The 21,684-nt window shown below is 39.5% G+C and overlaps 3 protein-coding genes across 3 annotated transcripts; 2 read left to right on the top strand and 1 right to left on the bottom strand.

Annotated features, from left to right (window-relative positions):
* The first annotated feature begins 5,427 nt into the window (after positions 1-5,427).
* On the top strand, positions 5,428-6,981 carry LOC103715193 (uncharacterized protein At5g01610-like). Its single transcript, XM_008802743.5, has 2 exons — positions 5,428-6,315; positions 6,386-6,981. Exons 1-2 carry the CDS (start codon positions 5,815-5,817, stop codon positions 6,446-6,448), a joined length of 564 nt encoding a protein of 187 aa, XP_008800965.1. The 5' UTR covers positions 5,428-5,814; the 3' UTR covers positions 6,449-6,981.
* A 4,927-nt stretch (positions 6,982-11,908) lies between these two features.
* LOC103715192 (thioredoxin F-type, chloroplastic-like) lies at positions 11,909-17,877 on the top strand. Its single transcript, XM_008802742.5, has 3 exons — positions 11,909-12,263; positions 14,410-14,509; positions 14,589-17,877. The coding sequence occupies exons 1-3, from the start codon at positions 12,097-12,099 to the stop codon at positions 14,721-14,723; spliced, it is 402 nt and encodes a 133-aa protein (XP_008800964.1). The 5' UTR covers positions 11,909-12,096; the 3' UTR covers positions 14,724-17,877.
* Positions 17,010-18,432, bottom strand: LOC103715191 (PHD finger protein). Its single transcript, XM_088707867.1, has 2 exons — positions 18,411-18,432; positions 17,010-17,317 (listed from the first exon to the last, which is right to left on the bottom strand). The coding sequence occupies exons 1-2, from the start codon at positions 18,430-18,432 to the stop codon at positions 17,010-17,012; spliced, it is 330 nt and encodes a 109-aa protein (XP_088563993.1).
* Positions 18,433-21,684: the final 3,252 nt, after the last annotated feature.

Below are 21,684 nucleotides of genomic sequence, written 5' to 3'. Positions count from 1 at the left end.
GCTGAGTTCAAGCTGAACTTTGTCCATAAGCGAGACATACTTGATGGAAGGGAACTGTCAGCACTCCAATTCCAAGTATTGACAGCAACTAGGCCTTTATCAATGCAACTTGCTTCAGAAAAAATTCGGTCTGTCTCCTAGATAACTTTGGTCCAATGTCAGTCAAAAGCTTTGTGATAGGCTTTTTTTTTTTTTGGGTGTGTGTGTGTGTGTGTGTGTGTGAAAAAGGAGAACATGGCTCTCTGATCATAAGGTGATGATACCCATGGTTCAAGGAGACCCTGTGAGAGGCCATGATCCCAAGAGCTGCATACATCTTGGCCTTGGCTTTGGGAAATATATTTGGAGTTCTCAAAACTCCAATTGGCCCTTGGTTCTGCAAGTTGATCCATGCTGAGATGATTCGAGATATTAATTTATCGAGGCTTTAATCCAAGATCTCAGCCGATGGAAAATGCTTTTAGTGTACATAGAAAGATCTCCAAGCCAGTTTGATGCTGGATTGGCAACTGCAAAACTATTAACTAGCTGCATATTGCATCAAATCCCCTCCTACCCTGCAGCAGAAGGAATTTTTTGTGTGCATGAGAGCTGCATAACATTACTATTCTACTATACATTGGCTGAGGTGAATATTGATTGACATGGTAGAAACAAGATTAACTATCACTTAATGTGATGGTTTTAACATTGGTAATTAAAAGGCAGATTTAATACAATAAGGAATTGGTTATCAAATTTTGGCTGTTTATTTATGCTGTTCCGGATATATCGGTTTGCATTGGCGAGATAATGAGGATAGCTGATTGAAACCGATGTTTTTGACTGAGATCTTGGTCTAGATCTGTTTAAAGAGAAACTAAACTATGGCTCAATTGGGTTGCTAGCATGCCCGATCGGGCAAATCGACTACGGAGCTTGATTAGATCAAGAGACAGGTTCGGTCTTGCCTTAGTAAGAGGACTTCTACAATTTCTAGTAGAATAAGAATTATACAAAGGAAAGTAATAAGGAGATGTAATAACTTTCAGATGTGAGAAACCTCCAATAGAATTGATTATAGTAGGAAAGTAATTGAGTACAAACAAGGTTCTAGGCAGAATGCTTGGTCACACCGGAGCACTAAGGATACAAAGAGCTTTAATGGAAAATCCAATGTGGATATAAGGTAGTTGTATTGAGATGTTCATGATCCCCGCATCGAATATCACCTCGTTCTCTTATATTTGATAACCGCAAGATAACAATCCAACTTAGAACTTTCTCGACTCTCGTTTGTGGTTAAGCATCCTTATGTTAAGTATCGATCGGTCATATGATCAATCGTTGGGGAATATAGTCGGACATACGTTCAATTCTATTTTATAAGTAGATCTTGGCTATCACTTGCCATCTGGCTGCAGAATGAAAATTTAAAACAAACAAGATAAAAAATATAGTCCGCTTGTAAGAAATTATTAGGTTATTATATCTGTCGATTGCTCATTCCTTGCTTATGCAGCAAAGGAGGACCGTTCGATATGATCCCAGCAACCTCTTGTTAAATTAATAGTTGTGATGCCATCTATGGTGGTCTAGGATTATTCCTGCATGAAATGCCAACTCCAATCCTGGTTATCTGTAAATGGTGGGAATGCTCCATTTTTTTTTTTTTTGAAGATCTCAAATAACGACCATTGGATTTCCAGTTTTTTTTTCTTTTTTCTGGGTTTTCTAAAAAAAATTATTTTTTTTCTCTCATCATATCACATCGAGTGCATGGTTTTTTTTTTTCTCCTTAAGATGATTTGAGTGCATGCGTTAGAGGTGGGCCTCATTCACTAGTATTACACCAAATACGAAGCCATTATTATCAACCAACCCACCTCTCTCTCTCTCTCAAACATCCATTGCATTCCGGCCTCTTCTAGCCTTCTTTCTTTAAATATTATCATTCATTTCCAAACTTTGACCAGGGTATAAACAAATTCCATATTCTATAAGTTTTAATTCAACCGTCTGATGAATCTAGCTAATTTGCTTAAAATCTATGACTGTCACTGTTTTGCAGGCTATGGCCAACCAATGGAGGATCTGCCAATACTCAATAGCTATTAAAAAAAAAAAATCATCAACTTTTGAAAATCTCACCACTTACCATACTCTAATTAATGGCTTCTATCATGAATATTTTGATAATATTATTGTTTATAGGGGGACCGATGGCTATGCTTGTCTTATTTTTTATTATAATAGTTGCATTAAACTTTCTCCATTTAGAGAGAGAGAGAGAGTTGGTGTACGTATGCAATATTTTTTCGCCCCACTTCATTTGCTTGTAAAATGTAAACAAACTTCTATATTTATGAATCGAGGGGTCCATCCACAATTAAAATGTCTGGTGAGGACATATATTGAATTCTTTAAAATAATTCACTTAGTCCCTGGATCCATCTTCAGTGAAAATCTTCCCCAAATTTGCCAATGACTTTGGTCTCCTCTCCTCTATCCCCCAAATCTAACCTCCCCTTCACAGATAGATACTATAGCAGCAGGATAGATTCGTCCCTTCCAATCAACTCAAGAAAGCCTGCTAATTAACATAATCCTACATCAGTAGACCCACCAAAAGGTGAGATATTGACTAAAGGTACATGAGAGAGGACTAATATACACCATTAGAGGACAATCTCTGGCTTTTATATTGTTCCTGTATCTCCTTTATCCTGCTTTCCCATTAGGATTTTATCTAATGGGAGTTGGTTGCCTGTTGAGTTATACCAGTACCAGAAAGATCAATAGATAACCACACAACATTACAATTTACCATATGCCACAAAGACAGGGCCTATTCATCTTTAATCTAGGATATTAGGAGCTAAATGCAGGGCTCAAATAAGATGTTGGTCATGTATATTGATGATTGAAGATGGTGATGGAGGCTTGGATCTCACTTTCCTATCAAATGCTAGATGACTTTTACTTTCTCTAAAAGATAGACACTAGCTCTACAAGCATCAATGTCATGTGCATTATGTCATAATCGCATCCATGAATGTTGCACTTTTCTTAGCTTGATAATTATATTCATCTCAATAGCCAAGAATTCCTTTTAAATATGACTACCACTAATTTCTAGTCTAATTTGGCTCAAATGAGCAAGTTTGGTTCTTCATGCTCTTCTTTTACTTGGTCAATCCTAGTGCGAAATGGAAGATTTCCACAGAGGCTAATACAATTATTGAAAAAGTAAAACATGACTTCTCTAATAAAATATAGAGGTAGCAGAAGTTACTTTTACTTATAAGAGTGTGCTAAGTCGACATATAAATGACACCGACATGAACTATGACATTAAGTAGCTACTTGGGTGCTAATAGATACCATAAGATATTTAATCTATAACGTAACTTTTGCGTGAAGTAACTACAACAAGTCAAAGAAACCATTTTCTCGAGGTTAGAGACTAATCTAATCGTGTGGATATGGATCAAAATTGTAATACGGCTTTTGATATAAATATACAAATTATCAAACACTTAAATATTATATGTATCCAATTGTATTTAATAATATAAGATCTCAACCTCCTAATACTCAACAAAGGATTAAGTTATTCTAGTAAGTTCTCGATAAATATGCTAGCTATAAGGATGTAAAAAATAATGCAACCCAAAATGAACAACTATCCAAGCACAAGAGCGAGTCAATCCTTCATGCGAGTTTGATAATCAACCACAAGTCATTTCCTTTCGAGGCATGCAATTATCATACATATTGCATGACTTCGTGCATGCAGCAACTTCACACTCACAATATACAATTTAGGTTTTAGATTATATAATTGTACCAATTCGAAAATGCCAAATTGGTTGAGATTCCAGCTAATTTACATACAACGTTGGGTCGCAACCTACGCTTTATTTGCTTGCAATATTAGATTAAATATAGAATAGTCATAACTTGTCATTGCATGTTAATGGAGTCGAAAAGTGTGTATATTAGTCCAATTGCTATCTAAATATAGATTGAACAATTGATATAAATTTATACGTTCTTTAGACCCTTTTATAGGGTCGGATGAGCCAAAATGGTCCAAAAAAACTCAAAACAATCTTGAGTTTCAAATGAAAAATTAAAAAATTGGATTGCATTCCACCTTTATTTAGAATTTTTTTTTTCTCTTTCCTTTTTTTTTTTAATTTAAGGGAGGCCAATGGCTGCTCCTTTTAAGCCAACTTTTTCCAACATGCTAGAGCTTACTATTTCACATATATAAACTTCCAAACCTACACAAGTAGCTACCAGTCTAGTCATAGGCATTTATAAATTTATCAATACTCTCTTGCCATGTTTGATCTGGAACATCACATGCATTCCATCATCACAACATTGCTCCAAACTTAACCTAACCTTGACATGTTAATATTAGATATTTGGTAGGACAAGATCCCACAACCTACCTCAAATCTTTCAATCAATAGTTTAATATACATTGATTGACTCCTAGTATAAGCTATTCACACATCCATCTCAACCTTAAACTTGATGACTCCCCCTCGTTAGCCAAACTACGTGCGGTATCCTGCCTTCATTTTAATACCCTTTTCCTGTCCAACACCCCACGTGCGTATCTTGTGCGCCCTCGGAAGGAGTACGTGGCAGAGGAATAACACGCCCCCTCCTCCACCAATCCCAGCCTTCCACCTCACGCATTAAAGACCGCCGTGATAGCCAGGAGGAGAATCACAGCAAAGCCGCAGCAATGACGACGGAGAAAGTCCTGTCTGCTAAAGCCATTGACGGTGGAAATTTCGAAAATAGAGTTTTTATAAAAAAATATTTACTGTTTAGTACTTTTTTTTTTAAAGTCATAGAATTCTAATATATATTTAATAAACTTATAGGAAATGCATGCGGTTGCCCGCAGGTCGTGTAATTTGCTGGCCAGCAGAGTGAAGCTGCTTTTAGTGGCCTAGTTGCATCATTTTGGCAAGTTTTTTTTAGTTGTATCTGAGAAGCAATAAATTATAGAGACAATGATGTTAACTAATAAATATAAAATTTTAAAAATTATCATATTAATTAATGTGTCTAATTTTTTTTTCATTTATTGTAATTTTTTTACATATATATTTTTTTAAATATGCTAAATTACATAAATAAAGTTGATTTTTGCTTGTATATTTTTATAAATATTTTTTTTGTGTACCTATCATTAAGAATATTTTAATATTTTAATTTAAAATAATTAGTTTGTAAAAAAATAGCAAAACAAGCATTATACGAGGGTATATATATAAATATTAATTTTAAAAAAATATTCGTATAAATTCGATATTTAAGGGGTTGTTTATGAATAAAAAACCGAATATATTAATACATAAATATATAATATAAAATAATATTATTGTGATATAATATAATATTATTACAATACACGCTCACGGCTCACCTCCGCCCTTCTCCTCCCCGCCTCCTCCAACCCCAGCCTTCCAGCTCACGCATTGGAGACCGCCGTGACAGCCAAGGAGAAGGAGAGACAACGAAAGAGAGAGGGAAAACCCCAAGAAGAATCACAACAACCGACGCCGGCAAGCAACGGCGGAGAAAGAGGGGCGGAGGGTTTGGACGGTGGGTCCCATCCGCCCTTCAATTATTGCTCCCTGTTCTCCATCCCACCCCTTCGACCCCTCTCTTGTTCTTTTCCTTCCCTTCCTTGCGCTTTTATCATTCCACCTCTTAAACTCTCTCTTCCCTTCTTCTCTTTGTCCTATCTCTATCACCTTCCAATTCCAATTCCGGAAGAAAATAAGGAGAGTGCGAAGGAGCAGCATGCCGATCGTTTTATTCCTCTGCCTCTCTCTGTCTTCGTTGCTTTCATCGGCTTCGGCGTCGGAGCCGGCGGCGGGGGGTGCGATGAGCGCCTACGAGGTGCTGAAATCGCACGGATTGCCGATGGGGCTGCTGCCGAAAGGGATACAAGACTTCCGGGTGGACGGCGAGGGGCGGTTCGAGGTCCGGCTTGAGGCGGCGTGCACGGCCAGGTTCGAGAGCCAGAGCGAGGTCCGGTTCAACTCCACCGTCTCCGGCACGCTGTCCTACGGACAGATCGCTCCACTCTCTGGCGTCGCCGCCCAGGAACTCTTCCTCTGGTTCCCCGTCCGCGGCATCCGCGTAGACATCCCCAGCTCCGGCCTCATCTACTTCGACGTCGGCGTCATCTACAAGCGCTTCTCCCTCTCCCTCTTCGAGACCCCGCCCGATTGCATCCCTCTTTCCTCCTTCTCGGAAGCCCTCGGCGAGGGCTCCCGCATCGCCCGTCTCGTCTCCAAGGTATGCTCTTCCTTGTTGGTTCATTGATTCATCGGTCAGATCTAACAGTTCTGGTTGATTTGGATTCCAGAGTCAGTTGGGGGAGCTGCGTTACAACCTCGATCAAAAGGGTGCTCGAGGGGTTGTTCTGTGAATCGAACACCATGGCCGAGAGAATTACCCCTTGGTTTCAGACAAGTCTTGTGGTTTAGGCTTGGCTCGGCTTGGCTTCTACAATGTGTGTGATTGCAGTGTAGAAATTCCCTTGGATTTGCTCTATCCTAGCAACAGAGGAAATTTTGACTGAGTGAAGGATTGAGTCGTCGCCACTGTGAGAAAAATTGCGGTAGATATTCGAGAGGATGTAGTAAAAGGAGTTGAGGGAGTTCCATTCCATCCAAAACAAAAACAAAAAAGCAAAAAAAAATCTGGTAATGAATGTTATATATAGGTTGCAAGTTTTGATTTTTGTTACCCACTATCATGATCCTGTTAAAAAGGCTACATATATGTAGTAGGGGAGTTGGGACGGACCTTGTTCTTCCCTGCTATGTTGTGTTTGTTGTGTTATGAGTGAGCAATGCTTCAAGTCTCTGTGTATATGCCGGAATCATATCTCTTTATATATTCTCTAAACACTTGTTAGATTGGATGCAGCTAATATGTATCTCTTGTTTGCATGATGAATTGCTATCTTTTGGAGTCGCTTAAACTATGTTTTGCTTCTATTTATTTTCTTTCTTTTTGATTCAATTGGATTTAGGTTTTGCTTATTATATTGGTCATCTAGATGAGCGATCTATGGAGATGGAAGAAGGAAAAAAAATATTTTCAGGATGAAGGGATCAAATAGGAATGTAGGTAGATACTGCAAAACAGCTAGAACATATCTCTTGTTTGCAAAGGTGAATCACTACCTCTTGGAGTTACTTGCACTGTGTTTTGCTTCTATTTCCCTTCTTGGTTTATCTAAATTAGGGATTCAGTTATTTGAATTACCTACATGAGATGCTCACATAGCTGAGCAAAGGCTTGTAAATTTTTCTAGTTAAATTCTCCTAATAATTTGGATTCATGGCTACGACATGATAAGCACCAGTATACATGAGATATACTTCAACACTGGTGTCGCATGGCTGGAAATCATGTAGGTATGTTCTTAGATTTGAGCTTGTCTCAATTTTTTAGTGTATGGATGGCCGTATTAGAACAGAATGCATGCAAGCGTACGTTTTCTGTACTGAGAATTGATGATCATGGAGGCAACAGTTGCAAGGACAGAAGGTTAGCAGATATTACTATGCTTTGGGTGGAGAGATAAAGTCTTGCTGGAAATCATGTAGGTATGTTCTTAGATTTGAGCTTGTCTCAAATTTTTAGTGTATGGATGGCCGTATTAGAACGGAATGCATGCAAGCGTACGTTTTCTGTACTGAGATCTGATGATCATGGAGGCAACAGTTGCAAGGACAAAAGGTTGGCAAATATTACTATGCTTTGGGTGGAGAGATAAAGTCTTGCTGCTGTACCTGAATTCTTGTGGCATTGTAGCTATCTGGAAGTTATCTTGCAGCAGTTCTGACTTCAATTGATGTTTGGATGTTTGCTTCAGAATACAGCTTAGAAGATCGGTGGAACTACGATGGATGCTAGAATTTTTTTTGTGGGCAGCAGAAATGGGCACTTGTGGTGTAGATTGCTTCAGTCAATTCTCTGACAGTGAGTTCCTAAGTGAGACACTGATGTTTCATTGCATGGTCTTCACCAGGGAGCAAGCAACTTGATCATCCAAAGCTTCAAGCAGAACATCTAATATGGTAGAAGTGGATTTAATATTTCAAAAAAAAAAATCCAAAAACTTGTGCAGTTAAATAAGTAGATGTTTGTTCTGCTGTTAGGTTTATGCGGTGTGTGTTGGCTCTTTGATGACTAGGCTTCTAAAGCTGCCTTCTCTCTGGTCATCAGTGTGGATTGGTGGAGACTAGAATATTTGGCAATTAAATTTTGATTCATTTTATATGAAAATGTCTTAGTGCACATGACCTATTCTTCTGGGGAAGCTGACTCTTGTGGAGTAAAATTGTCAGATTGAAGGTCTCAAATCTGTCAAGCATGGACTACGGCATGTTTTGCAGTTATTTGATGTGCAAGAAGGTTATTGCAGTGAGAGCAGGTTTTCTAGAATTTGTATTGAGTTAGAGACCATGGCAAAGAGGGCAAATTGTTGCGGCCAATTAATGGATGTAATCCATGGATACTGAACATAGCTTGATGAAGGCGAATGCAACAGGGATTGGATGGTCAGGTTAGAGAGGGGGACCATTTCATTTAATGGATTGTAAAAATCCAAGGTATATTTTTAAGGCTTGTGAAGAAGAATGCTTTCTTGTAGATGGTACACATCACATTTTTACCTTTCTCTTGTGCATGTGTTGGAAGCTAGGAGGGATGTTGATTTTAAGATGTGCACCGACAGGCAGCTAATATAAATTCTGGTTCATGATGCTGATATTCATGAGGGCATTTTTTGCCACACCCTAACTTAAGAGAATAAAAGTGCAAAGGAGAAACAGTACAACAATTGATGTGCAAGGCCTGAAAAGATTAAAAAAAAGATGCTTAAGACAAAACCAGAGCTAAATCAAGGTGGAACAATACTAAAAGGTGCCTCTTAAAATTAAATTTTTTTTTACTTAGATACTCCCTCAATTTAGAGCTAGTTTTATCTAGCACCTTTTGAATTTAAAAAGTTTCAAAGTAGTCTTTAAAGTTAGTTAAGTGGTTTAATATGATTCCGAGCTTCATTTAGTACCCAACGCTATTAAGCTGCTATCTTAAAGGATAATAATTTGCTCTTACTGAAATGACTTATTTATCAAATAATGCCCTCTTTTCTCCTCATCTCATCTCTCCTCACTCCCTCACTATCACCTTTTTCTCCTCTCCAAATCTCGCGGCCGTCCTTATTTCTCATGTCCATCACTTCTCTCTATCTAACCCGATCCTTCTCGAGCTCCATCTACTCCCACCATCTCTTTCTCTTTTAATACCTCCTCCTCCTCCTCCTCCTGTATAAATCCTACCACCGTCCTCATCCCTCATCTCGATCCCTCCTCTCATCACAAAAGTACTTTAGGTATAAAAGTTTCATGAGACCATCATATGATAGAATTCTGTAGGTCCTGATAGATGAAGATGAACGGTAGAATCATATGAAATCACTTAACTAACTTTGTGGATAATTTTGAAATTTTTTAAACTCGAGAAGTACTGAATAAAATCGGTTTTAAATTGAAAGGGTGTTCAAATAATTTTTTCTAAAATAAACTAGAATTACCAAAAGATCAAAAAGTACCTACAACTAGGGAACCGATGTCATCTTGCTTTAAATCCGTGACATTTAACCATATGAAAGCTACCAACCTGCAACTACACCCTCATTCTTAGCTAGATAGTTGTGCAAATAATGCATGTAGGCATGCTTTGTATGGTGCCGCTGCTTCAAGATAGTAACACCTCTGTGCATGTAACCACTTGAGAAGATATGGCTGGATACCCTCACAAAGGTTAGATTATCTCCTCAGCGTTCTGCATCCATTGATGAGCCAAAATGTTTCCTTCCAATAACACCTTATCCCCACTCATCCCCGAACATTTCTCTATTCCAATGAGAACTGGAAGGACAAACTTATCCAATTTAATAAAGAAACGTCCTCTTTCTATCCCAATCCTCGCAAAAGATCCAAAAAGCAACTTCAGCTTCCGTGCGGTTTTTTTTTTCTTGCTAGAGCAGGTGGATTCATACCTGACGAGTATGAATCCACTCAATAGAGACAGAAAACAGAATGTCATAAAGTGCCCGAGGCACCTTATCATCACCAGCCTATAGAGTACTTTCGCAGTGACTGACCACGTAAGCAGCCATCCAATCCGCAGCTCCATTAGCTTCTCAAAAAATATGCTTAGCCTAGAAAGCCCCTCCTCCCTCACTATAGCCTAGATGTCACGGAGCAGTGGATGGTCCCAATTGACCATAGCCAAGATGTCACTGCTTCCATGCAATCATTACCGGGGATAACAATGTTTGTCCCAATTGACAATTTCATGCTGTTGTCACTTATCCTTCCTGATCTGCACCCACCATGGATAACTCCAAGTCATCTTTATTTCTACTATCCACCAACCAAACTGGATCTTAGAGTTGACATAGCTTTTTATGTTCAGGAAAAAAATTCCTGTACCAAAAAAATAAGCTTTGAGCTTCAAACTGGCGCCCCACCAAACAAAATAAAAACTTCAAATGGTGCATGATTGCAAGCAGCTATTAAGTAACTGTTTACCCACCAAGCGAACCACTACTATTTGTTTCTTATCATGTAAAACATCTACCATAAATATTAGGTAAGATATATGGCATATGTGGTACTATAAACACTTCCAAAGTGCTCCAAGAAATTAGAGGCTGGTAGACCAAATAAGGCCCAATAGCTGATAAAAGGCATTAGCTGGGAATTAGCTCGGGAGCCTTAATTTTAACCCCTTAACCCTTAAAATTATGCATAGCCTATGCCTAACCAATCCACTTCGTTTGATTGATAAACCTCTGCACAAATACCAACCCTACTGTTCCACATAACAAACTCTTTTTTTTTTTTTTGTAAATCAGAGTGTATATATATTTGTCGGAATCAGCAAACAAAATATTTGATAATAGATAAAGATTTGTCGTAGAGTTCTATAATATCGATCCTGTATGATTGGCCATGAAACATAACAGACTTTTTATAGCACTGCTCTTGTTGGATGCTACATTCAACTAAAAAAGTAACTTATTGTATCCCTAAATTTTAGACATCAAATCTCCTTTTTTTTCCTATTTTATTTCTATCAACATGCCTACTACCATGGGAGATTGTGTCCTGATATCCAAACAGGGCCTTCATTTTTCCCAACATCGCTCCACTAATTATGCTTTAATAAAGTGCAAGGCCCATATTCAATAACAGTGCATAACAAAGTGCGCTTTTTTTCCCACTAAACAGGGCATTTGTAATACTTGCTAAGATGGGTAGATCATACTAGACGAGTATGGATGTACCCAATAAAATCAAAAAACAAAATCTATTTCAAGATCTGATCAGAAGAACAATAAGAAGAAATTAAGAGTTTAATAAAATAGAATGATTTAATTCTCATGTCTTTAGAAATTGGGGAAAGTTTTATTGAGAAATTTAGCCGATTAGAATCAATCTAATCCAGATATTAAGTTGGTGGTGGTCGCATCAGTTTCTTGCTTATTTGCCATCTGGATTGGAGAGATTTGAATTACAGTAACAATACTTTTCTGAATGTATTACCTTGATCCAAGGGGATCCAAAAAACCAAAGGCGTTGATGGAGACTGCGACTGCTCTACGACATTCACGATCTGCTATATAAATGCATCTTTCATCGGGTCTTTCAGATCTATAGAGAAGATAATAAGGCAGCAGATTGAGTGGCCTCCTATGCAGTTCATTATTCTAAGGATTTCATCTGAGTGGATTATGCTTCTGTCACGTCTTCTCTACCGTCTAAATTACCAAAACACCCCCCCTCCTTCCCATGCTGGTAATTCCGTTATTTCATTTCCCCTTCTACTCTTGCTTTTGCCCCCATCCATGGTTCTTTCTTGTGCGCTCGTGGCTCTCCGGATCTCTCTCTTCGATCCTCTCCTCCTCCATCTACTTCGTCTCTTTGTCTGAATCCGGCCTTCCATGGGGCCAATCGGAGGGCTACGGGGTTGCCCGCCTCGTGGTTTTCGATGGACGCCACCCAGCGAGGGGGCAGGGCGGTGGTGGTGAGCTCGTCAAGCCTGGAGATGGCGGCTCCGGTCGTCGGGCAGGTGACGGAGGTGAACAAGGACACCTTCTACCCCCTCGTGAATGCCTCCAGCTCCGAGATCGTCATTCTTGACATGTATACCCAATGGTAGGATCCCTCGCTTCTTCCCCTCTGTCGTTTCTGATTTCGACCTTTTTTTTTCCATCGGTTTGGTGGAAAGTACTGTTTTGGTTTCATTTTAGCTTAGTAGTTAGAATTTTGCTAGGCAAGTAAGTTATCTTACATTTTCCAGGATATTGAGAAGAGATGAACTAGTGACTTGCATGTGTACAAGATTAAAGATTTGGTTACATGAGTATATGAAAGAACAATTTAAGATGAACAATCTATCCTTCGCAAATTGCAATGCCATATAGAAAATGCCACAAATTACCAACATCAGTCATCCATTCCTGTATTTTGAGGATCTCTGAATCAATTAGTTGATCTTGGCAAGCATCATGACCATATGAGGATGACTTAGATCGTTGAACCGAGTCGTGCTATATTCTGGAGTGGATGTGGTTACTGTTATAAAACTAAACAGGAAATTAAATTAAACAATGTTAGTTGTAGGAAAGAAATAAAGGAAAAACTTGGGAAGCTTTGGTTCACGTCTAGAAATACTTTCCCTTGATAACATTACATTCCCTCGAGGTGCACAGGATACTGGTGGTTACCCCAAGATATAATGATCTATCTCCCTTGAACAGTGTACTGTAGTGAGGAAGTCAATCCAAATGGTGGGTGTAGCAATCACCCAAACAAACACATTGTTGATAGTATACAATAGATAGAAAAGTCTTTTGGTTGGGAAACCTTTTTCTTTGACACTCCTGAAGGAGAGAGTTGAGATACCTATATAGACCCCAACTATAACACTCCAAAACACACTTGGCATCGCATCAGGAGGTCGATATGAGCACAATAGGTTCACGATAAAATCTCTCAGAATGATAAAAGACCGAGCCAAAATAAGTAAACATGATAAAAATAAAGAATAAAAATAAATAATAAAAATAAAAGGAATTTAAAAGAAATAAAACTTGTTTAATAAGAAAAGTCTTAAAACAAGTTCTAATGATCCCCCTCTTGTTTTAGAATTTGGCCAGAGCAAATAATAGGATGGCATTATATGCCCTGTTTGATGATAAATACCTTCCGGACTTGAACCTACACCCAACATTGACAATTTCCCATCCGCATAGTTTCTAGGTGACTTTTGTCTTGAACTTGGAACCTTCAAGTGCAGGATTTATCTAATCAAATGCACTATACAAGGCTACAAGGTATAGATCATTCAATTTTGTGCTTCAATGGTCATATGCACATATCTTGGTTTTTAGGAGTGTTCTAGGGATTACCCTGACTCCCATAGGTCGTGATCTCTTGGCTACACTGATATAGGTGAGCTCTACAAGGATCTCATAGCTAGATGGATGTAGGTGAGCTCTTCCACAGGCCAAGTAGATAGTAGTTTCAACTTTCTTGTGGCTTGTGATCTACACTTGCCTTTGAGAAATTAGGAAATTTATAAGATAATGTGAGGCCTATAATATGAGAAGGTTCAAAACCATTCAGTACTTAAGGAATTCAAGTGCAAAAAATGATCATAGAAAAGATGATAACATTGAGATGAATAGGTAGTAAAATTATGAACAAAGCAGTAGCAAATGATTTTCTTTCCTTGATGACAAGTCTTTGTTACACGGATTTGGGTACGAGGTTCAGGGACCAGTATGCCTCTAGATGTTGGATCCTTTTAATTTTAAAGAATCTCTTCTTGCATACTCATACCAACATCTTCCAATCACATATATGAGTCTACGACAATAACCAATCACTTGCATTTGCCTATAAGGGCATTTACTTTAAACAACTAATGGACTTTCAGCTTCATCTCATTTTAATTTGAATCAATCAGGTGATACGGCATCACAAGTCCTAACAGTGTGTACTTACTTGACTGCATCCAGGTCTGCTACAGCAGATCTTTAATGTCTAAAATCATCCAATCATAGAGTGCATTGATATTTGGAAATGTCAATGTGACAGTAATCAATTATTGATTGTCACTTTGTAATTGCTTTCCATTTTTGTATGCATGTCTTGATTTTTGGTTTAATTTGTCTATAAATGGTCTGTTGAATTTCATCCTGGCATTCAGCAGAATTGTAGACATTTTTATAGTCTTGAGTTGGTGACATTTTTATAGACTCCTAAGTTTTACGGTTATTAAAACTTTCTGTTGAAGGCGTGGTCCTTGTGAGGTGATGGCTGCTAAGTGTCAAGAATTGTCTGAGAAGCACCTTGATGTTGTATTTCTTAAGCTTGACTGCAAGCAAGAAAATAAGGTATTCCGATAATCCTCTTCAATGTTTTTTTGCTTCCTATCTTACTTCCCCATTTTGATCCTTGTTATGTTGCTTGCAGGCCCTTGCAAAAGAGTTGGACATACGGGTCGTCCCGACCTTTAAGATTATCAAGGATAGCAAGGTTGTAAAAGAAGTAAGAGGGGCCAAATTTGATGACTTAGTTGCTGCAACAGAGACAGTGAAGTCAAGCTGACATTTTCTTATTCAAATTGGCCCCTCCAGATAATCAAATATGAGTACGCATTGGAAGAATCTTTATCAAGTTAATTCTATAAAATTGCTTGGATCATCTGGACCGGGTGTTCCTTGGCTGTAAAGAATTGGAAATGAAACTTCAAATAATAAGGATATTGATTAAACTAGAATGTGCTCATTTTACATTTATGTTCAGATTAAGAGTATGATGCACGAGCACCTGTGCAGGGCATCAAAGGTGAAACAGATTGTCTTTTGAGTTGCTACAAAATACCAGATTAGCAATCAAGGAAAGGTTCCTTACATGATTTTGCAGCATACTGTTATCATAGGTCATTGACCCCGGAAATTCATACTGTTATCATGAATCATCAGAATGGCCAGCGGAAGCCAATATTGAGAATTTGGTCTTGTTTCATAATTTAAATCAACAATACCTCTTTTCATTTGCTTGTTTTCAAATAAATGATCATTGTTGCTGGAAATTGGACCCGGGGGCGACCGTGAGCCGAGAGGGGAGGAGCTCCGCTGCTGGAACAGTAGGTGGCGGTGCGTCAGCTGGTGGCGTCCTCCTGGAGAATCCTGCAAGAAAGCCGGTGGCCGGGATTTCCGGCACCGGCCCTCCGATGCTTAAGTCAGAGGGGGGCTAGTGTATGAGTGGAGTAAAAGAGGAGAATGTTTGTTCTTGTATCTCTCCCTTTCCTTTTCCCCCAGGTTTCCTTTTATAGAAGGATATTATGTTACCTGAGAGGTGACAGGGTAGATTGTCTTTTTCGTGATAATTGGGCACGATCACGCTCATTAATGGCGTTGTAGAGAATAAGACCGGATCAGACCGGAGTCAGCGAACTGTCATGGTTGATCAGACCTGTTGGAGTGGTTGAACCGCCGGCCGTGGTGGGCCTGGGGTTCGTAGATAGCAAGTGCATTGATTGCTGAGTGAACCGGTGATCAGGGAGAGCCATACGCTTTGATAGTCCAGTGATCCGGAGATCATCTTGAGCCGTGTTCATTTAATGGTTGAGTGCATTGGAGGCCCGCAGGGGTCACACGCATTAATGATAGGGCGTGCCGAAGGCCTGCAGAAGTCACGTGCCTTAATGGCTTGATGACGGTAACAGAGTACGGTGGAGTCGGGTATCTAATTGTCAGATCCTCTAGAGGATTAGGCGGGGGTCGGATATTTGGTTAAGGCATGGGCTCGGCACGGGTGCCGAGCCGAGCCAGTTGCTCAGCGGGGTGCCTCCAGCTTGAGCGTTGTGAGGTCGGGCGCCTTCTTGGTCGGCGCTTTTCTGGTCGAGCGCCTTGGTCGAGCGCCTCCCTGATTGGGCGCCTTTCTGGTCGGGCGCCTTTCTGGTCGGGCGCCTTCCTGGTTGGCATGACTTGGTTTTTTCCCCCAATACTACGACTTTGGTTTTCCCCCAACAATCATTAACTTGTATGCACCAAACCCCAATCAGGATCATTAGCAGGTTTGGGTGCCAAAGCCTGCATGAAAATGCCTACTTGACGCCTGCAAGTTCTTAAGTTAATCATCTGGACTGTGCGTATTAGGAGGTCAGCAATTCAGTTATGGATGCAGTGTTATTATTTACTCAAATTGCTGAATCTGGTAGCACAGCCTGAACCTTAATCCTGGTATCAGCTTGGAAGCTGTTTACTTTTTTGTAGCATACAACTATTACATGGAACAGTGAAGGCATGCAGAATAAAAACTTGAAAAGATTTTTGTTATGAATTATGGTTATGATTACCCAACAACCTTCTTGCTGTCTTAATCAGTTGGTTGTTTTATCACTGTTGCATTTCCAAGATCGATATTGGTATGGCTATGCAGATGAAAGCCTCTATATTCAAGGAAAAAGGGAAGAGAATATTTACAATATTGTCAGATCCCAAATTCATACCGAGAAAAGAGGATTTTTAACAAATCAGCAACATGATTACCTTATTGTTTCTTGACACCTTGGATCTTATATAAATTCTGAAAATTTGTGTCTTCTGCCTTCCTTGTTCATGCAGTTTTTTGATATCAGAACTTTGTATCTTCTGTTCTATTTTGCAAATGTACCTTTAAGAAAGGAAATTTCTCTATCAATATATAGTCATTATCATTCCAATACACACTGCCTTTGGACAACTTGGCATGTTTGAGGACCATATTCTACGTTCTGGTGAAAGTATCAGAGTTTAAAGAACGAGACAACTGCTGTCTGAAGACATTTTCCAGTGTTGTGTATCGAAACCAATGATGGATCAGTGGAAGAAGAGCATGTGTGCATTGTCACTCGCACTGGAAGGACCAGGACTTGAGGGACATGCTAAACCTCTCATGGGTGTAGTTGAAGGAGATCTTCTGCAGTGGAGCCAGAGGCAAACCCCCATCAACAACGCAGTCATCATAACCAACCACTCTGCACACTCTTGGATCCGCAAGGGACTGAGGGAATGCTGCACACTGTAAGTGCACATCAATGGCAGGACACATCGGGCAGCTGTTCTGGACCACCACCATGAACTTTGGAGGCTTGCCGAAGCCCACCTGGATCTGCTGTACTATTGGGATGTTTGCTTCGCAGCGCGTCGCCCACCCTGCAAAATAAAACAGTAGACTTCAGTAAATTGAGCTACCAGCATTGCCAAAACTTGTTTTCAGAAGAACTGGGTGAGGATTAGCTTTTCAGACCATGGTGGAGTATCAGGAAGAGAGCTACAAGGATAGAAGCCCAAGAGAGGAGCTTGGAGAGCATCTTCTTTTCTGTGAACACTGGCAGTTGGTGTTTGGAGAGATGATGGGTTCCCACAACCCCATGCAGTGCACCTCATTATATAAGATGACAGAGGGAAAGAGAGTCACATGTGAGGAAAGTTAAAGGACCTCATGAGAAGATGTGGAGGGGGAGAGCTTTTCCCTTCCAAACATCTTGATTCACATGGAGGGAAGGCTCTTTGCAGAGCCTGCAAAGATACCTCTGCAGTCTGAGAGACTAATGAATTGCTTTAGCAGAGATAAATATGATAGCATTACTGTACCATGTAAGTGGATGCATCTCTATTGGGGTTTTCCTGCTTTTTTTCCTTTAGACTTATGGCTGGCTTGTTCACTGCCACATCTTTTCTATTTGGTGAAGCAGAATTATTTACTTTGCCAATCAGGTAATTCCCCTCCAACTTCTACTTGCTCTTTCTTCTAAACCATCAAATCAGATCATTGAGCACTGGGACACAACCTAAGATTCAATCTCTTAGATGTTACTATTGTTTGTTCTGCTGGCTTTCAGTGGCCCAGTGTTAGGCATCTGGGACCGAGCTGTAAATCCATGGCTTTTGTCACTTCTCAGCAGCAAGATTATCCATCCCTCCCTTGGCTGATGCTATGTCATTAGATTAATTTCTATAGGTGATTTGAACTGCCATCTAGTTCTAGCATGACCTAAAGTTACCTGTTTTTACCTCTCCTCCTGCTTTGGAAGTTGGGGGCAAGAGAATTTGGAGATTTTCTCCATGTTGATTAAATTTTTGTGTACAGGCCGAAGGAAGGGGCTTATGGGGATCAAGACAGAGGGCCCTGGGTCCTTGCCTTGTACAGAATTTTGAGTGATGCTGTACTTCAAAGATTTCAACTCGAGTAATTTAGCCCTGGGATTTCCCTCGTGCATATCCTGAGTTCGCACCTCAGACTAACCCAGGTACTTCGAAACTTCCATCCTTAACTAATAATAATAACAATAGTAATAACAGCAACAGTAACAATAATAATTATAATGTATAACTATATATAAAACCATGAATGATAATGTCTAACTATATATTAAGTCATGAATAGTTCGTCTCTTAAGAACGTCAAGGGTTTTCCATACCCTTTGGGCAACTGGAATATCAATTTGCTGAGAGGTTGTTGCAATGAAGCCCTTGTGGACTGTTGATATTGTCTCCCTTGACCTAGATGTGAACGTTTCTGTCAACTGGGTTAGGGCGAAAATTTGATTTCAGGGTGCAAGCAAGTCATGTGTATAACACACTTTTTTTCTCCGCATCCATATCAATCCATGTTGCTAGGAGTGGCATTTGAGTCAGGTCGGGTCAAATATAGGTTGATTGAGTGCCGGTTGGGTCAAAATTCTGTAAACCCGAACCCGGCTTTTTAATTAAATGGATAAAAAATGTAGATCAAAATATAATCTTTTTGTTAAACATGTAACCTAGCCCGGCCCACGTAACTTGTTTAATAAATAGGTTCGAAGGAGTTATGTAGGTTGAGTAGATCCTATATGGGTTAAATAAATTTTAAACGAGTTAAGCAGTTCTTAGATGGATCGACTTGACTTAATTAATTATTAAACAAGCCAATGGATTAAAAAGGTCAGAAGTTTAAACCAGGACAAGTGAAGCCATTTATGGCCTAGACCCGCTTATGCTAAATCTAAATTTGCTTAATACGGGTTGGGTTGGCAGATTGGATCATAAATTACCACCTTTATAAATAAGTTCCACGAAGCAGGCATCCCCCAAGGGCTAATTCTTTCATTGTGATGGAGCTTTGCCATTGTTGGATCGAAGTGCTTCTGGCATCTAGGAAATTAATATCAGAAGTTGTATCTTAGTTGGAAACTTAGAGGATCAATCCACATTGCATCAGTATGTTCTTCCAAGATTGGCCGAGTCTGAGCAACAAACCTCGAACCATGTAAGGTGGAAGCATTTGCAGTAATAATTATACTAGCCTAACAAAGTGTTGACTCTTTGTGAAGCAGACAAGGAGAAAAAAGACACTGTCGTGAGGTCATAAGAGCTCAATCTAGAGTGTTTCTATCAGGTTTGGCTTGTATCTTTTGTGCGAAAGAATGATTCACTTTCTTTCATAATATCCGCCATTGGATCACGCAATGGCGATCTTTGCAGGTAAATTGAAGAAAAATTTGGAGTGCTTTAAGATCTATGCCCGATGCTATTACGTTGTTGATGTTGTAAAAGACGATCAATTATTCTTTCATACGAAAGACATAGCTCGAATCCGTTGCTGTCATGTCCCATTCAGGCTTTCCCACATGAGCCAAGTAGCATGCCTGCCCTCAAATCCGATTGGAGCGAGCCAAGAGTATGGAGATACTTTAGTTGGTAACCTTCTCCGCAAGGCCCTCCATGCAAAACATCTGCCCTCGAGCGAGACGGGGTTTGTTTTGAAGGTTCCCTGCTTCCAGGGAATAGAGGAGTGCTAAGTCAAAGTCCTGGGTTGCAATGGAAACTAGTAAGCCAAGCTTGATGCACCCATGCCCACTGTGTCATGCTTCCAAACCCAAAGATTTGGAGCATTTCCGATACAAGGAACATAAACAATCAAGGTTCGTTGTCTCCGGACTCTACACCGGTGCCATATTAGTATAATATTAGTACCGTATGGTATAATTTTTTTTTAACATACTGAGTGTTGATACATCTTCCGTACTGGATACCAATATCGAATTGATACGATATGATATATCTGTACCATCCGATTAGGGCTAGTACAGCATATCTTGCTAACAATGTTCCAAAAATATTCGACCATAACTTGCTCCAAGGTCTGCATCAAAATCTGGTTAACAAACACACATTTGGAGTAACAACATTGATATTAATGGATCGTATTTTGTAAAAAAAATTCATAATAGCAATAACGCGAAATGGAATACTAGAAAATCATACAAATATGTAGAAGAACATGCTATTCATTGCCACCACTGATAAAATCTTGAAGATAGCCTGCAACTATGGACAAGAAAAGAGACTGAACGATAATTAGGACGTCAAAGCTAGGAATTTTCTCTACCTCTCCAATTTCTATACGGTGGCTCTTGGCAAGACAAACAACTACAAGTAGCTCATCAGGTAAGAGATCTAGCTTTAGGGTTAATTTTATTTTGGATTCTCTCATCAGGTAGCTCTGTCTTTAAAACAAGCCCTACACCATTTGTACTACGCTAAAGGGAATTACCAAGAAGGTATGGATTGCATTAAGTTGTACTGGGCTTTATCGATCTAACTTCGAACCCCTTTTTTTTCTTGCAATAGAAAAATTCAATCAGGGCGCACACAGTTAGAAAAAAAATTCAAACATATTGTACCCCGTTGCCCAAGGGCAATCTCTGCCGAGCCTGCGGCTTACTACGATTCTGCAATAAAGCAAGGATATGCTTAAAGGAAAAGCATATTTAGCAATTTTGGGATCCCTAATATATGTAATTCTCTGGCATGCCGCTTGGGCTAGAGCTGATCATAGGCTGGACTTGGACATAGAAAAAAATTAAACTTTAAATAGGCCCAATCTGAAGTCCGAATAAAAATAAATAGAGTTTTGATCCGAGGTCCAGGTCCGGCCACATAAAGAAGTGCTCAATCTTTGCCATGGTGTCAGGAATAGAATCAAGAAAAAAATTAGCAACCACAACTCTATGAGATAAATAGGGAATCAAGCTTTTCTTGCTTCTATTCCCAATAGTTGGGAATAGAATTAAAGAAGCAAGAAAAGAATTAGCAAGCACAACTCTAAGAGATAGATGGGGAATCAAGCTTCCGGCCCACCAGCTTATTATTAGCTTTCCGCACCCGGAACTGATGCTGGCCAGTCGAATTTGCTTCCCTGAAATATGGCTGGCCAGTCATAGTATGCTTCCATGAATTGAGCACTACCAAGTAAGAAAAAGGACAAGCATCTTCTTGCAAATTCATATCATACTATGCCATAATAAGCCGCCTAAGCCGATGGTGGGGCCATGAAGGAAATAAGACTAGTCTCATTAATGCCTTGGTTAATACGAGAATGATCACAAAAATCCTTATGGACTGCTTGGTCAACTTCTTTTGTCTGATTTTCTTGACTGTACTCATTTACGTTTAGTATGAGATGCCGATGTATTATAAAAAAATTTGGCATGGAGCTATATTTTTTTTTTTCAACATATCCTGTCACATTTATTTAA

The sequence above is a fragment of the Phoenix dactylifera genome, chromosome 11 (assembly GCF_051530095.1).
Source record: "Phoenix dactylifera cultivar Ajwa chromosome 11, Ajwa_hap1_PhDact_Kaust_v1.1, whole genome shotgun sequence".
In the NCBI taxonomy this organism is placed as follows: Eukaryota; Viridiplantae; Streptophyta; class Magnoliopsida; order Arecales; family Arecaceae; genus Phoenix; species Phoenix dactylifera.
Note: the sequence above shows the minus strand (reverse complement) of the source record. Positions and strands in the feature narration are given on the sequence as shown.

What these genes read in the sequence shown, in the direction of transcription:
- LOC103715193 (XM_008802743.5), top strand. Translation starts at nt 5,815, where the DNA reads ATGCCGATCGTTTTATTCCTCTGCCTCTCTCTGTCTTCGTTGCTTTCA. An exon ending in TCGCCCGTCTCGTCTCCAAG is followed by an intron (nt 6,316 to 6,385) that starts GTATGCTCTTCC and finishes TTTGGATTCCAG; the next exon opens with AGTCAGTTGGGGGAGCTGCG.
- LOC103715192 (XM_008802742.5), top strand. Translation starts at nt 12,097, where the DNA reads ATGGACGCCACCCAGCGAGGGGGCAGGGCGGTGGTGGTGAGCTCGTCA. An exon ending in CTTGACATGTATACCCAATG is followed by an intron (nt 12,264 to 14,409) that starts GTAGGATCCCTC and finishes TTTCTGTTGAAG; the next exon opens with GCGTGGTCCTTGTGAGGTGA. An exon ending in ACTGCAAGCAAGAAAATAAG is followed by an intron (nt 14,510 to 14,588) that starts GTATTCCGATAA and finishes TGTTGCTTGCAG; the next exon opens with GCCCTTGCAAAAGAGTTGGA.
- LOC103715191 (XM_088707867.1), bottom strand. Translation starts at nt 18,432, where the DNA reads ATGGAAGTTTCGAAGTACCTGG. An exon ending in GGAAGTTTCGAAGTACCTGG is followed by an intron (nt 17,318 to 18,410) that starts GTTAGTCTGAGG and finishes TTTATTTTGCAG; the next exon opens with GGTGGGCGACGCGCTGCGAA.